Source organism: Henckelia pumila, chromosome 1, assembly GCF_033568475.1.
Source record: "Henckelia pumila isolate YLH828 chromosome 1, ASM3356847v2, whole genome shotgun sequence".
Taxonomy (NCBI): domain Eukaryota; kingdom Viridiplantae; phylum Streptophyta; class Magnoliopsida; order Lamiales; family Gesneriaceae; genus Henckelia; species Henckelia pumila.
This window is the reverse complement of record NC_133120.1, coordinates 90,103,877-90,117,586: the sequence shown is the minus strand read 5'-3', so window position 1 is coordinate 90,117,586 and position 13,710 is coordinate 90,103,877. Positions and strand designations below refer to the sequence as shown.

At 34.0% G+C, this 13,710-nt stretch overlaps 2 protein-coding genes across 2 annotated transcripts; both read left to right on the top strand.

The window, feature by feature from the left end:
* The first annotated feature begins 2,583 nt into the window (after positions 1-2,583).
* LOC140868137 (uncharacterized) lies at positions 2,584-6,054 on the top strand. The gene is made up of 4 exons (XM_073272906.1): positions 2,584-5,018; positions 5,121-5,583; positions 5,647-5,865; positions 6,031-6,054. Exons 1-4 carry the CDS (start codon positions 2,584-2,586, stop codon positions 6,052-6,054), a joined length of 3,141 nt encoding a protein of 1,046 aa, XP_073129007.1.
* A 1,818-nt stretch (positions 6,055-7,872) lies between these two features.
* LOC140868121 (uncharacterized) lies at positions 7,873-10,572 on the top strand. Its single transcript, XM_073272905.1, has 8 exons — positions 7,873-8,040; positions 8,627-8,881; positions 9,334-9,581; positions 9,657-9,860; positions 9,948-10,055; positions 10,126-10,186; positions 10,276-10,383; positions 10,486-10,572. Exons 1-8 carry the CDS (start codon positions 7,873-7,875, stop codon positions 10,570-10,572), a joined length of 1,239 nt encoding a protein of 412 aa, XP_073129006.1.
* The last annotated feature ends 3,138 nt before the right edge of the window (positions 10,573-13,710 follow it).

Below are 13,710 nucleotides of genomic sequence, written 5' to 3'. Positions count from 1 at the left end.
AAATGATGTTACTTTGTATTTCTTGTATTTTTGTAAAAGTAATGACATTGAAACGAGCGCGGAAAAGGAAAGACTTGATGCCAACTCCAGATCTTGATCTTGAAAGCAGAAAGGAAGATCTTCAAATAGAGAGAAAGATGGCACTACAACAAACATGCTAATTAACAACATTAAAAAGACAACGGATTTGTAGAAAAACTGTTGATTTTTTGCTTTTGACAACGGTGTGTACTAAAACCGTTGTGGATGTGTGTGTTTTTTTTAGTTTAAGACAACGGATTTAAGAAAACTGTTGTAATTTGTGCTCTACGACAACGGATTTTATTAACCGTTGTCTATGAGCGCTTTTTTGTAAATTAAAGACAACGGTAATTTTAAATCGTTGTCGTTGTGCGTTTCTTGGAATCAAATAGACAACGGATTTCCGACTATTCGACAACGGATTTTTAAACCGTTGTTTATTTATTTAAAAAATAAAAAAAAAACACATAACACAACGGATTATAAATCCCTTGTGTTTTCTCTATTATAAAAAAAGACCCACAACGACTTCTTTCTCTCCTCTCATCTCTCATCTCTTGACGGCGTGCCCTAGTTCTTAGATCGATCGATCGATCCAAGAATGGTTCCAATTAGGTTGATCGTAGATCTTCAGTTACCGTAACCCTTCCCGCAAAGCATTCCCCTGTTAAGACTCTGGCTTTGAGCTCGGATGGTAGGCTGTTGTACGGAGGCTATAGCGACGGGTACGTTCATTATTGGTTGAAGGGTTGGTTCACGAGGCTTAGTTGGGACACACTCACGCTTTTATGTACTCGGCTGTCGGTATTCTTCAGCTAGCTGCCGATATTACTCCTCAAAATCCAAGCATGTGTCCAAGTGGAAGACCCGATTTTCCTTACTCCTGATTGCAGCCGTAAGTATCTTTGTGTATTGGTGTTTAGTCCCCGATTTTCCTAACTCCCGAATGTGGCCGCAATTTAGTCCGTTGTGTTTAAGCTTTTTTTTCCCGTACTCCCGATTTTCTTTACAGGCATAGAGAGTGGGCTTTGGACTGTTGAAGATAATCACTGCTATGGGTCGTCCCATTGTTCCCTTCGCTTGATTGTGATTCCTTCTCTCAGTGTTTTTCCCTCTTATCGGGTTAGTTTTCTTTTCTGCTATTTTGGGTTTATAGATATTCTTCTTTTTGGTTTGATCTTCACTTGTTCTTGTTTGAATTTTCTGATTTCCTGATAGGTGCGTGTACCTACTGGTTTTATTATTGTATTCACATCTTGTGGGATTTTATCGTCTTGTGTGATTTTATATAGTGGGGACTGAAAATCACATATTTCTAATGGTTTTGATTCCGTGACTTGTCCTCCATTTACTATTGTTTTCTTGCTACCATTATTCTATGCAATAGACAAGTCAAGTGTTCGCCTATTTTATGTGCTGCGTGGGACTAAGAAATATATTCCATGGACCACTGTCTCTAGCTAGTGGTATCTACTATTTAATCATTATGAGCTTTTATATCTTCTCACTTTTATAAGCTTTAGCCCATTTGAATGTGAAACTCCTGATGTCACATTTGATTTAAAAGCCGCCCATCCCTCATACACCAAAAACTCCATGGCTGCCACTTTCTTGATCAGAAACGAAAAGAGAAACGAGTTTTTTAATGTCTTCTTCCATCCCTACGAAATGTTCAAGCTCCTCTTGATCCATCCAACGCAAAACGTTTATGGTGATTTGATTCTTTCTATTTCAGAACCAACTTAATTTGTGTGAAAGTGCCTAAACAGATCGACGAATCTTTGAATAAATCCTGCTTCTTGTGTCAACGATTTCCAACGCCACAGGGTCAACAACTTCAGCCATATAGTATTTCCTAATTAATTGACAAATTAATCTTTTTTGTTCCACTGGTTTTGAAAATTATATTCAAAAGCATTCAACATACAATGTCCAATAACTTATGATATATTACAGCCATCATCATAAAAAAATAATGCAAAACTATTATATATTTGTACATCACTTTCAAGTTCAGAGTAGACAAACCTTTCCTATCTCCGATTTTTTGTAAACTAATGAAGTTATCGATAATATTTTGTTTTTGTTAACTGAATTTGATTTTTTCTTGCTTCGGTCATATAAAATGTTAATTTATCATTAAAACGCTAAATATAATAAAAAAATGCCGACATAAAAAATTACTAACTTGCACTAACTTTGAGTTTGCTTTATAATAGTTTTATGGGAATTCAATGAAAGCCAGCCAAGGAATTCCTTCGATGTGATTTGATGCATTTAAATAATTTAATTTAATTAATAAGATTGCATGCACTTAATCAATACCATGTTATTAAGGAAAAAAATGGTCATCCCCTAGTCATGATTTTAGTTATCTAACTGGTCAAATTTCATATGATATTTCATTATAAAATGACTTAAAAAAGTCACTTGAATAATATTTCATTATATTACTTTCGAACTTTCTGTTGTGAACCAAATGAAATCAATGTTTTGAACTTATTGCCTAATGTATAATTTTTTGAAGGTAGATTTTGATGCGTTTTGGGCTGATATTAAAAAATGGACAAAGACTGGATGTCAAAGAATAGGTTGTCACATGAATATGAGGTTGGGGTAGAGTCTTTCTTGCAGTTTGCATTGCGGAATGCTACCAATCCGAATAAAATACCTTGCCCATGTACAAGATGTGGTAATCTGCAGAAGAGAAATGTTGACATTATAAGGGCACATTTGTGTTTTAATGGTATAGATTTAACATACCATAAATGGATTTGGCATGGTGAAGGATATACGATCAATAACTCAATGAGAGATGAACAAAAATCTTTTGCCAAGGAACCTATTGATAAGGTACATGATGCATTTGATAGTTATGCAGAGAATCCAAACCAATTTCATAAGGTACTTGAAGATGCTGATAAACCTTTATATCCTGGGTGTACCAAATTTACCAAATTATCTGCACTTGTGAAATTGTATAACTTGAAGGCAAGATATAGTTGGAGTGATAAAAGTTTCACAGACTTACTAAGTTTGCTTGGAGAAATGCTTCCTAATGAGAATGAATTACCTTCATCGTTGTATGATGCAAAGAAAAGCTTATGTGCATTAGGGATGAATTATGTGAAAATTCATGCTTGCCCTAATGATTGCATCTTATATCGAAAAGAGTACGAGAATTTGACTAATTGTCCTGTTTGTGGGACATCAAGGTGGAAGTTGGGTAAAAAAGCTACGTTAAATGGAGTTCCTGCAAAGGTCCTTTGGTACTTCCCACCTATTCCAAGATTTCAAAGATTGTTTCGGAATAAGGAGATATGTAAGGAGTTAACTTGGCATGCTGATAAAAGAGTACTTGACGGATACTTGCGTCATCCGGCTGATGCGCCCGCTTGGAAAGTAGTGGATCACAAGTGGCCAGATTTTGCTGCTGAACCCAGAAATCTTAGATTGGCCTTATCAGCAGACGGGATCAATCCTCATAGTTTGATGAGTTCTGCATATAGTTGTTGGCCAGTTGTGATGATCACTTACAACCTTCCTCCATGGTTGTGTATGAAGAGAAAATTTATGATGCTGACATTGTTGATTTCTGGTCCTAAACAACCGGGAAATGATATTGACGTTTACTTAGCACCTTTGATCGATGACTTGAAAAAATTATGGGATATAGGTGTTGATGCATATGATGCACGTCGAAAAGAAAATTTTTTGCTTAGGGCTGTCTTGCTATGGACAATTAATGATTTTCCTGCATACGGGAACCTGTCAGGTTGTGTTGTTAAAGGATATTGTGCATGTCCTATTTGTAGTGAAGAAACATATTCGACAAGGTTAAAGCATAGTAGAAAAATTAGTTATACAGGGCATAGAAGATTTCTTCCTACAAATCATCCTTATCGAAGGCAAAAAAAAGCATTCAATGGGAAACTAGAGCTTAACCCCGCACCGAAACCTTTAACTGGGCATGAAATTTTGGAGCGAGTTGAAAGAATTAATTATTGTTCTGGAAAAGCGAGTAGGAAGCAAACAATGCAAGGTGAAGTTGTATCATGCTGGAAAAAGAAATCTATATTCTTTGAACTTGAGTATTGGAAACATCTACATGTTCGGCATGTTCTTGATGTGATGCATATTGAAAAAAATGTGTGTGAGAGTCTGATTGGTACTTTGCTTGACATTCCTGGAAAATCAAAAGATGGAGTAGCTGCAAGACTAGACCTTGTGGAGATGAATTTGAGGATTGATTTGGCACCAAAGATGGGGGAGAAGAAAACTTTTTTGCCAGCGGCCTGTTATACACTAAGTAGGGATGAGAAAAAAAAAGTTTGCAATTGTTTGTCTGGAATAAAGGTCCCTACAGGTTATTCATCCAATGTTAAAAATCTGGTGTCGATGAAAGACTTGAAACTTGTTGGCCTTAAGTCACACGACTATCACACTTTGATGCAACAATTGCTTTCAGTCGCCATCCATGGTGTCTTGCCTAAACATGTTAGATACACCATCACTCGGTTGTGTGGCTTCTTTAACGTGTTATGTAATAAAGTGATAGATGTCTCGAAGTTGAATGATCTGCAAAGAGAGATTGTGACACTGTTGTGTTTGCTTGAAAAATATTTTCCCCCATCTTTTTTTGATATAATGATTCATTTAACGGTCCATCTTGTGCGAGAGGTCAAATTGTGTGGACCGGTTTGGTATAAGCAAATGTACCCATTTGAAAGATTCATGAAGATCTTGAAAGGGTATGTTCGAAATCACAATCGTCCTGAAGGGTGTATAGCCGAATGTTATATTGCTGAAGAGGCTGTGGAATTTTGCTCGGATTACATGTCTAGTGTGCATACAATTGGGATCCCATCAAGGGATCAACAAGTACAACTTACTAGGCCTCTTTCTAGCTCAGTAGTACACTCAACTTGTCATGATGAGTTGCATCAAGCACATCTTTATGTTTTGGAGAATGATGTTGACGTTGACCCTTATATCGAGTAATTTCTCTTACTTATTGATATTTTATTGCATTGTTATTATGTTCTACCAATTAAGTAATAGTAGTCTAATAGTTAATTTATTCATGATCATTTCATTAGGGAGCACATGGAGTTTTTGAACTCAAGCTTTCCTAATAAAGCTAAGTCCAAAAAATGGTTACAAGATGAGCATAACCGGACATTTATTGTCTGGTTACGTGATCGTGTGCGAGCAGTTGGCAATTCCACTTTTCAAATATCAGAAAGATTGAAGTGGATAGCGCGTGGACCTAGCAATCAAGTGTTAAAGTACTCTAGTTATTTGATTGATGGAGTTACTTATCATACAAAAGAGCGCGATGATACACGAGCTGTTCAAAACTCTGGAGTAAGCTTAGTCGCAAAAACAATGCAAGTTGCTAGTGCAAAGGACAAAAATCCGATTGTGTCGGACATGACTTTTTATGGAGTTATACAAGAAATTTGGGAACTCGATTATCACAATTTTCAAGTTCCAATGTTTAAATGTAATTGGGTTGAAAATAATAACGGTATTAAAGTTGATGAACTTGGTTTCACGTTGGTAAACCTCAACATAATTGGATTCAAATCTGACTCTTTTATCTTGGGCAGATAAGCAAAGCAGGTATTCTACATTGAAGATCCTCAAGATCCTAGATGGCATGTTGTACTTGCCACTCCTACCAGGGATTACATGGAAAACATAAATGGTGATGAGTTGGAAAATGCTACAATCCATTATCAGTGTTCCACAAAAGAGTTTATGTCAATGGAATCAATGGATGTTGACAGGGTAGATGAAAATGAACAATCGTGCATTCGTGAAGACTGTGATGGGACATGGGTTGACAATAATTAAGTGTAATCTATTGTTTTACTTGTGTTTAGATTTTGGTTGCTGATCTATTTTATCATATTTATTTTTATTGTGATATAACTGTCGTTTGTCTTCATTCTCGCTTTTTATTCTTTGTAATTCAAATTCCTAACAATTTGCTGTCTTTTTCAGGAAATGGGGTATCAAGGAACTTGACTATATTCTAGAATTGACACTATGGCAGCTCATGGAAAGAGATTGGCGAGGATTGAGAATTCTAAAGAGAGTATTTCATATGCTGCCACTAACAATAGTTGCGAGGGTCAAACAACAATGGAATCTACAGAAACGGAGTCAACAAGAACATCGAGGGGGCGTACACGTTTGGATAAGCTTGTTAGGCTAAGGGTCCAAGGAATTAAAAAGGATGTAAGTCTCAACAAAATTGGACAGCCAATTGGAGAATTTGCGGGTGAAATGCAAAGCTACATTGGGGTTTTCGTTCGAGATAAAATCTCAATAGGTTTCAAATCATGGAAGAAAGTGCCAAATGATGTTAAAGAGATAATATGGGAATCAGTGAATGTAAGTGTTTTTAATCTACTGTGTGGATTAATTTCTTCATGAATCATTTGCTTTAATATCATTATAAACTGTAGACTCTTCCACTTGTGCTTCTTCCTTGAACGTACTTTCTGAGTACTTCTTACTAACCTGCTGTGTGGATTAATTTTCTTCATGAATCATTTTGTTTGTCACTAACCTTAAGGTTGATGAAGTTATGAAGAAGCATTAGGACAATATCTCCATTGGCTAGAACCACCGTCAATAAATCCTGCCACTGTTTTAAAAGAAACCTTGAGCACTAAAATATTAGTATCATTTTAAACTCTCTATTTTAGCTTGATATTCACCCTCAATTTTCTCATCCAGAAAAAGAGTTTGGCTCTTCATTCCTAGTATTCAGTACTAATATGATTATGCTATATTTAATCTGCTTGTTAATTTTTTTTATGTTCTTTTACAGCTGACGTACAATATTGACCCAAGTTGGAGGAAGGGATGTTTTCAATCAGCAAATAATAAATGGCGTCAATATAAAGCTTTTCTCACTCAGAAGTTCATTTTCAGCAAGCTAGATAAACCTAATGAGTTGAAAGATCCACCGATTGGTTATGGTATTTCACAAGATGATTGGAGTTCTTTTGTAATCACTCGCATGTCTGACGACTTTAGGGTAAGATTCAAAATTTTATTTTACAAATAATCTGACTACAAGTCACAATTTAAATCTGTGATATTTTATTTTTCAACTAGAGAGTAAGTGATGAAAACAAGAACAGAAGAAGCCAGAATGTATACCCCTATCGGCTGTCCCGTAAAGGATATGCACGTTTTGCTGACGAAATTGTAAGTATTTTGAAGTTGGTGGTTTGGTAATTGCATATGATTTTTAGGTATTGGACATGATTCATTTTTTTGTAGGCATCTGATTTATGTGATGATGATGAGATAAATCGAGCTACTATGTGGAAGAGAGTACGGGTCAATAAGGAGGGTGAATATGAAGGCGATGATCTAAAAATGACAGTTAAAAAGATTGTATGTAATACATGAGAAGATAGTTATTTTTTATCGATTAATTTTTATTATAGTAACAATTTACTTTGATCACGTCAGGATGATTATGTTCAACAAAAAAAGGAGGGGAAGCTGAAGTTTGAAGGGGCAAGGAAAGATATTCTCACGAATGCACTAGATTCTGAAGAACATGCTGGGCGTGTGAGGGGTGTTGGAGGTCATATCACTCCAACAATCTATTTTAATGTCGGCAGAATCTGGAATAGTCCTCTTGAAGATGGTGACATAATCCTTCGTCATCAAAATGAGTTGTTGGAGGCAAAGAAGCTAATCTATGATCAAAATGTGCGCATCGTAGATCAAGATGCACGCATCGTAGTTCAAGATGCACGCATAGTAGAACAAAATGCGCGCATCGTACATCAAGATGCACGCATACAAGAACTTGAAGAAATGTTCAAAAAGGGTGCATGCGACTTTGAATTAGATGAGAAAGGTAGTTGCTCAGTGAAGTTACCTGCCATGAGTAAAGAAAAAATCAAAACAGAGAAGACTATCCCATATTATGAAATTTTGAATGATGATGACATGCAAGTTTTAAGCAAGGCTGAGTATTTGCAGGTATACTGCCATGTTATTCAATTTCAGCATTTTCCCCATATTTCTTTCGGTTTATCTCAATTTCCAGCTTTTATTTTTATCTGTCGTGTTTTTAAATAATGTTTGTTCTAATTATTAGTTATTTAGTCATTTCTTCATGATCCATGTTTAGTGTTTATCTAGTTTAAAATTTAGATTTTTATTGGTCGAGGACAATTTAATTACCTGGTGATGTTTAATATTTTTCATATGATATGTTTTACATTATATATGTGTCCCTTTTTAATATCATATTTGGTTAAATTAAATATTTTTAGTTTTATATTTCAAGAATTAGTATAATCATATATAGTAAAAGAATAGTTTTACACATTTGATTAAGAACGTTAGGGGTGTCAATGTGTCATAGATTGCTCTCTTTGAAGACTTATCAAAATAGCGTGTGAAAATGAAACTGGCTGATTTGTAAAGCTTCTGCCCACGGGTGAAAATGAAACTGGTCATTGACATGTTATTCTGATATCATTGCATTTCTCTGTGTTTCCACATCAATGTTATAATTCTTGAATATTGCAAAGCTTTTGCCCACTGATTGTTTGTCTTCCAGGGTATGCCGGTTGCACTATCACTGGAATCGAAGTCCAACGTTGTGGCCTATGGTACGATCGTTCATGTCAACGGTGATGGAAAATTACTTCATGGTGTCCCGTTGCCCATTAATTGCATTCGCGTCTCAATTGATGAAGCTGTGGAAAATGTAGCAAAGTTGCCCTTTCCAATTCCAAATGAATGTGATACTGTTGGCGATGCTATAGGAACCCATGTTGCGTGGCCTGCACGCTGGATTCTCATGAAAGATGAGGTAAATTTTCTACTCATTGGAGCAATGATAAGTTTAAATAGAAGTATTTATTCATTTTACTTAATTATTTCATGTGTTAAGGATAGTTTAGTTTAGTTTATTTCATAAGTAGGAAGCATAGAGTTCAAGTATCACAGTGTTACCAAGGACAACTGCAGCCAGTGACAACCAAAAAGCTAAAGGCATCTGCTGTCCAAGAGTGAATTGTGAGGCCGCAGCATTGAAGAACAGCTCGAGTGCTGATCCAAAATAAATTCCTTTATTACCAATCAATTACATCTTTAAAACGAGAAGCCACTGAATTTGAGACCCATTTTAGTAATCATGATTTTGTTATAATGCATAATTATGTCACATACTTCACAGGTTGATATTCTTCATCATATATTTTAGTTGACTTCATCAGATATTATAGAAATTTCTACTAACATGTCTAAATTTGCGATTTGTAGAAGCCTCAAAGGAAGAAAATTCTCGAGAAAAGAAGTAATCTTGTCTTGCCATCGAATGTGCCAAGATCATTGCATTTTTTGTACTGTTACGCCAAGCGTGTTTTGGACAATTCGGAAAATAATATATCGATTATTTTTTATGATGATTTCTTTGACACTGAGTACGAGCAGCTTGTGAACATTGAAGACATCACACCTTTTTATGAGCTGGAGCCAATATCTGCCAATTGTGTGGTTGTTTATATGTGGTAAGTTTTAGATTAATTCGAACTTTTTCCTTTGATTTGTTTAACACAATAACGTTATTTTTGTTTGAATGGAAGGTTTCTCTTCAAAAAGATGAAAAAGGAAAACAAAGTCGATAAATTCAGATTTGTGAATCCACAGACCCTTCCAGTAATGCCATATGTATTCAAGCTTGACAAAAATGAAAAAACTGAATACTTGAATGGCTGGGCAAGTTCTTTGGCTGAACGGCTGAGCGGTACAGCAAAAAATCAACTAGTTTTGGCACCACACAATGTTGGGTAAATAAGTACAACAATATCATTAATATTAGATTTTTTTTGATGATGTTGCGAAATTTATGCATTGAATATTTGTTTTGTTCGTAGTTGTCATTGGATTCTGACTGTCATCGACCCTTATGTGGAGGTGATTTATTTGTTGGATTCACTTAATCATCGCAACCGTCATGAGGACTGGAAATATGTGGTGGATATGTGAGTACATATTCTTTTTTTAATTAAGCATTTAATTTATTACTCATATGTCGAATCTTGTTGTACAAAGGAGTTTGAAATTGTTCAATTCGACCAAGAAAAGGAAAGGAAAAAAGAAGCCTACATGGGAAGTGATAAAGATATATAATATATATATATATAATGTATACACACATATATGCCTACTTGTGATTTCATTGACAATTTTTGTTAAACATAGGGTCCTCGACAACCTGATGCGAAACAATGTGGGTTTTATGTGATGAAATTTATGAGAGAGATTGTTGAAGGAAATGCCACCAGCGAGAAGGATTCACTTTTATCAATGGTAATATTTAACATATTCTGAATTTTCTCAAATAATTTTTTATTTCATTTGCTTCTTCATTACTGATTCTTACTACCTAATATAATTTGGGTTTGTTAACAGTTCAACAAAACAATTTACTCTAAAGAAGAAATTGATGAAGTGCGATCCGAATGGGCAGAATGCGTACTAGACTACATTCATGACTAGGTATTTGGCTCTCCTTCATCGACTTCATAAGCTTCTGTGAATTGCAAAGTCTGTGAATAAGCTTCTGTGAATCTATTTTTTTTATTTTTTTTTCAATCTCACTCACATGAAGGTGAATTATGGTTGTAAAGTTTGGAGTACTTGTATTATACAGAAGAGAAAGTAAAGAACACATCTTGATCCTTTCTCTGATTTGATAACAATCGATTTTTGATTTGTTTGGTTCCCTCACGATACATTGGGTTTAAAGCAACGATTTTATACCTCTTTGAAAGTGCAGCAGCTTCTTTGAACTCAACTCACATGTCATTTAGTATACCTCTTACCCAGATGATATCACAATTTGTTACTTTCAAATATTTCTTTGGTTTAGTGTTTGAGGAGTGGGTTGAAACAACTCTTGCCAAGTTTAACGTTCATGTTGCTCATTGATAAGCAATTGCATTATCCCTTCACTGCTGAAATCAATATTCTGTTGGTGTGTATGTTAATGTATTTAGAGTTCACTGGTTGAGCATCAACTAGCATTTGTTTGCACTGGGGAACTAGGAGATTGTTGGTCATGCAGATTTTGATAAACACTGATGTCATATTCTTGTATGAGTAATTCTTGTAAACATAGAATTTATTACCGATAAGATTTATTCGATCTTTTCGATGTGTTCTCTTGTAGGTACATAACTCAAGGGCAATATTCTTGAGGATTTGGTTTTTTTGGTGCATCGAGTGAGCTTTTGAACAGAATTTCTGGATGACATGTTATTTATGGTTTGATGCTACTAAGTTTGATAGGATGAGTACAAACTCTTGTTGTGTATTTTTAGCTGGCATATTTTGGATTTTGATTACACCGCTATTATGTTTCTCTCATTTTGATGTGTAGTAAATTATAAAAATTTGAAGCATACAATAGTAATTAGTTGCTTTATATTTAATGTAGATTGGTTGTTTTTTTATGCAATATGACAACGGTTAGAAACGTTGTAAAAAATAAAAAACCACAACGGAGTTTCCTTCAAAAAGAAAAACGACAACGGTTTTAATATGATGTAAAAAATATTTACGACAACAGTTTTATATAACCACAACGGTTTAAATATGTTGTAAAAATTACAATACCACAACGGTTTTATATATAAAAGGTATTTAAAACAACGGATAAAATCTTTTGTCAAAATTATCTACCACAACGGTTTATATCTGTTGTCAAAAGTATCTACCACAACGGTTTTAATACGTTGTGTAATATGGTAAATTCGAGTCTACGACAACGGATATAAACGGTTATCGTATGTAAAAGACAACAGAAAAAAAACCCGTTGTCGTAGGAAATGCCTTTGACAACGCTACATTTACAACGGAAATAACCGTTGTGGTATTCATAAAAGACAACAGATTAAAAACCGTTGTCGTAGGCCAATGCTTTTGACAACGCTGATAGTTACAACGGTTTTCTACCCCTACGACAACGGATAAAATCCGTTGTCGTTTGCCCTTTTTGTTGTAGTGTGGATGAATCTCTCTCTTTTTAGGGGATTATTCTATGCTACACCTGGAGTACTTTTTCCCCCATGATGTGGTCAAATGTCGACCATTGGATCATCAATACACATGTCAATTTTCATAAAACTATAAGGGTCTCAAGTGATCTAATGATATTGTATTAGGGAGAGAAACACTCCCGATGTAACATAAACTAACCCCTTTTTAGGGTTAGTCCTCTCACTACCCCGGGTTTTGAGAAGGGCTGGTTTATGCCTCCACTAGTAGATTTTTTCGAAAAACTCTATTTATTCTATCGTTTCTGGTTCTCCTGTAGCTGAAACCACAAAAATCCTTAGTTTGAATGGAATTCCAACTCAGCTCTCCATTTTAATAATCTAAGTATATATTTTTAAAAAACACTATATGGATAAAAATACGTACGTAATATATAAGCTTGATTATTATATACATCACATAGACATAAATTTTTATGATATTATATATTATTCGATTAGCAAACACAAATGATACCGGTACAAATTAACATAAATTTAATAGATACGTAAGTGTCCTATTAATTCATTACGAGATTGTTTCACATATCAATTTTATGAGAGGGGTATTCTACTAGACTTGACTTATGAAAAATATTATTTTTGTTGTCAAAAGTATTATATTTGTTGCATGTATGGATTGTATCGATTCATCTTATGAATATATATTTGTGAGATCGTATCACGAGACATAATTACTTTTATGTAAAAAATATTACTTCTTATTAATGTATATGAATCAGGTCGATTAATCTCACAAATATAAATTCATGAGATTATCTCACAAGGTTTATCATTTACTAATTATCTAAAAAAATTAAATCATTCGTTGGTAGAACTGAAAAATTTATTTGATGTACTAATTAATATAACAATGTTTATATAATAACTAAAAAGAGCAATTATTCACTTTTCACTTAAAAAATCAACTTTTTGTGTATCTTAATATCCCATTTGATTTTCCTTCAAAAAAAAAAAACTATCCTATTTGATTTTGCTTAAACCCAAAACGCTAGTTATAACTTAGATGGTGTTTCTTACTCTTCAAAAGACAAAAGTAATTATGATAGTTTAGTAAATAAATTGAAATTTATTTGAAAAATATTATCCCAAATATTTTTTTCTAATCCAAAAATTAGCCTTTACATTCATCTTTACATACAAAAGAATAATGACTAAATACATACAATATAATAATTTCTAAACCCCTTAGAATAACTATCTTTGTCAAATTAATGAATGTACAAAAATGTTATTTATCATTTATAATTATAATCTTTTAATTATTTTTATCAATTTAAAAATATAAAATATTTTATTATTTTTAGATGTGGTATGAACTATTTACAGTGTGTTCTAAAAAACTTGATTAAACCTCATTTAATCTCGTTTAAACTTGAAACTTCTTCAAAACGCCTCGTTTTGGCTAAAAACGGTAAAAAAACTCGTTTCGGCTAAAAAATAAAAAAAAACGGTCAAACACATGTTGATCATATTAAGTGTCATTAAATACGCTTAAGTGCAATTTTTTAAAATACCAAAATTGATTAATAACACGAAGAAAGAACATGAATTATCAAATTTATTAGTAAGTAATGCT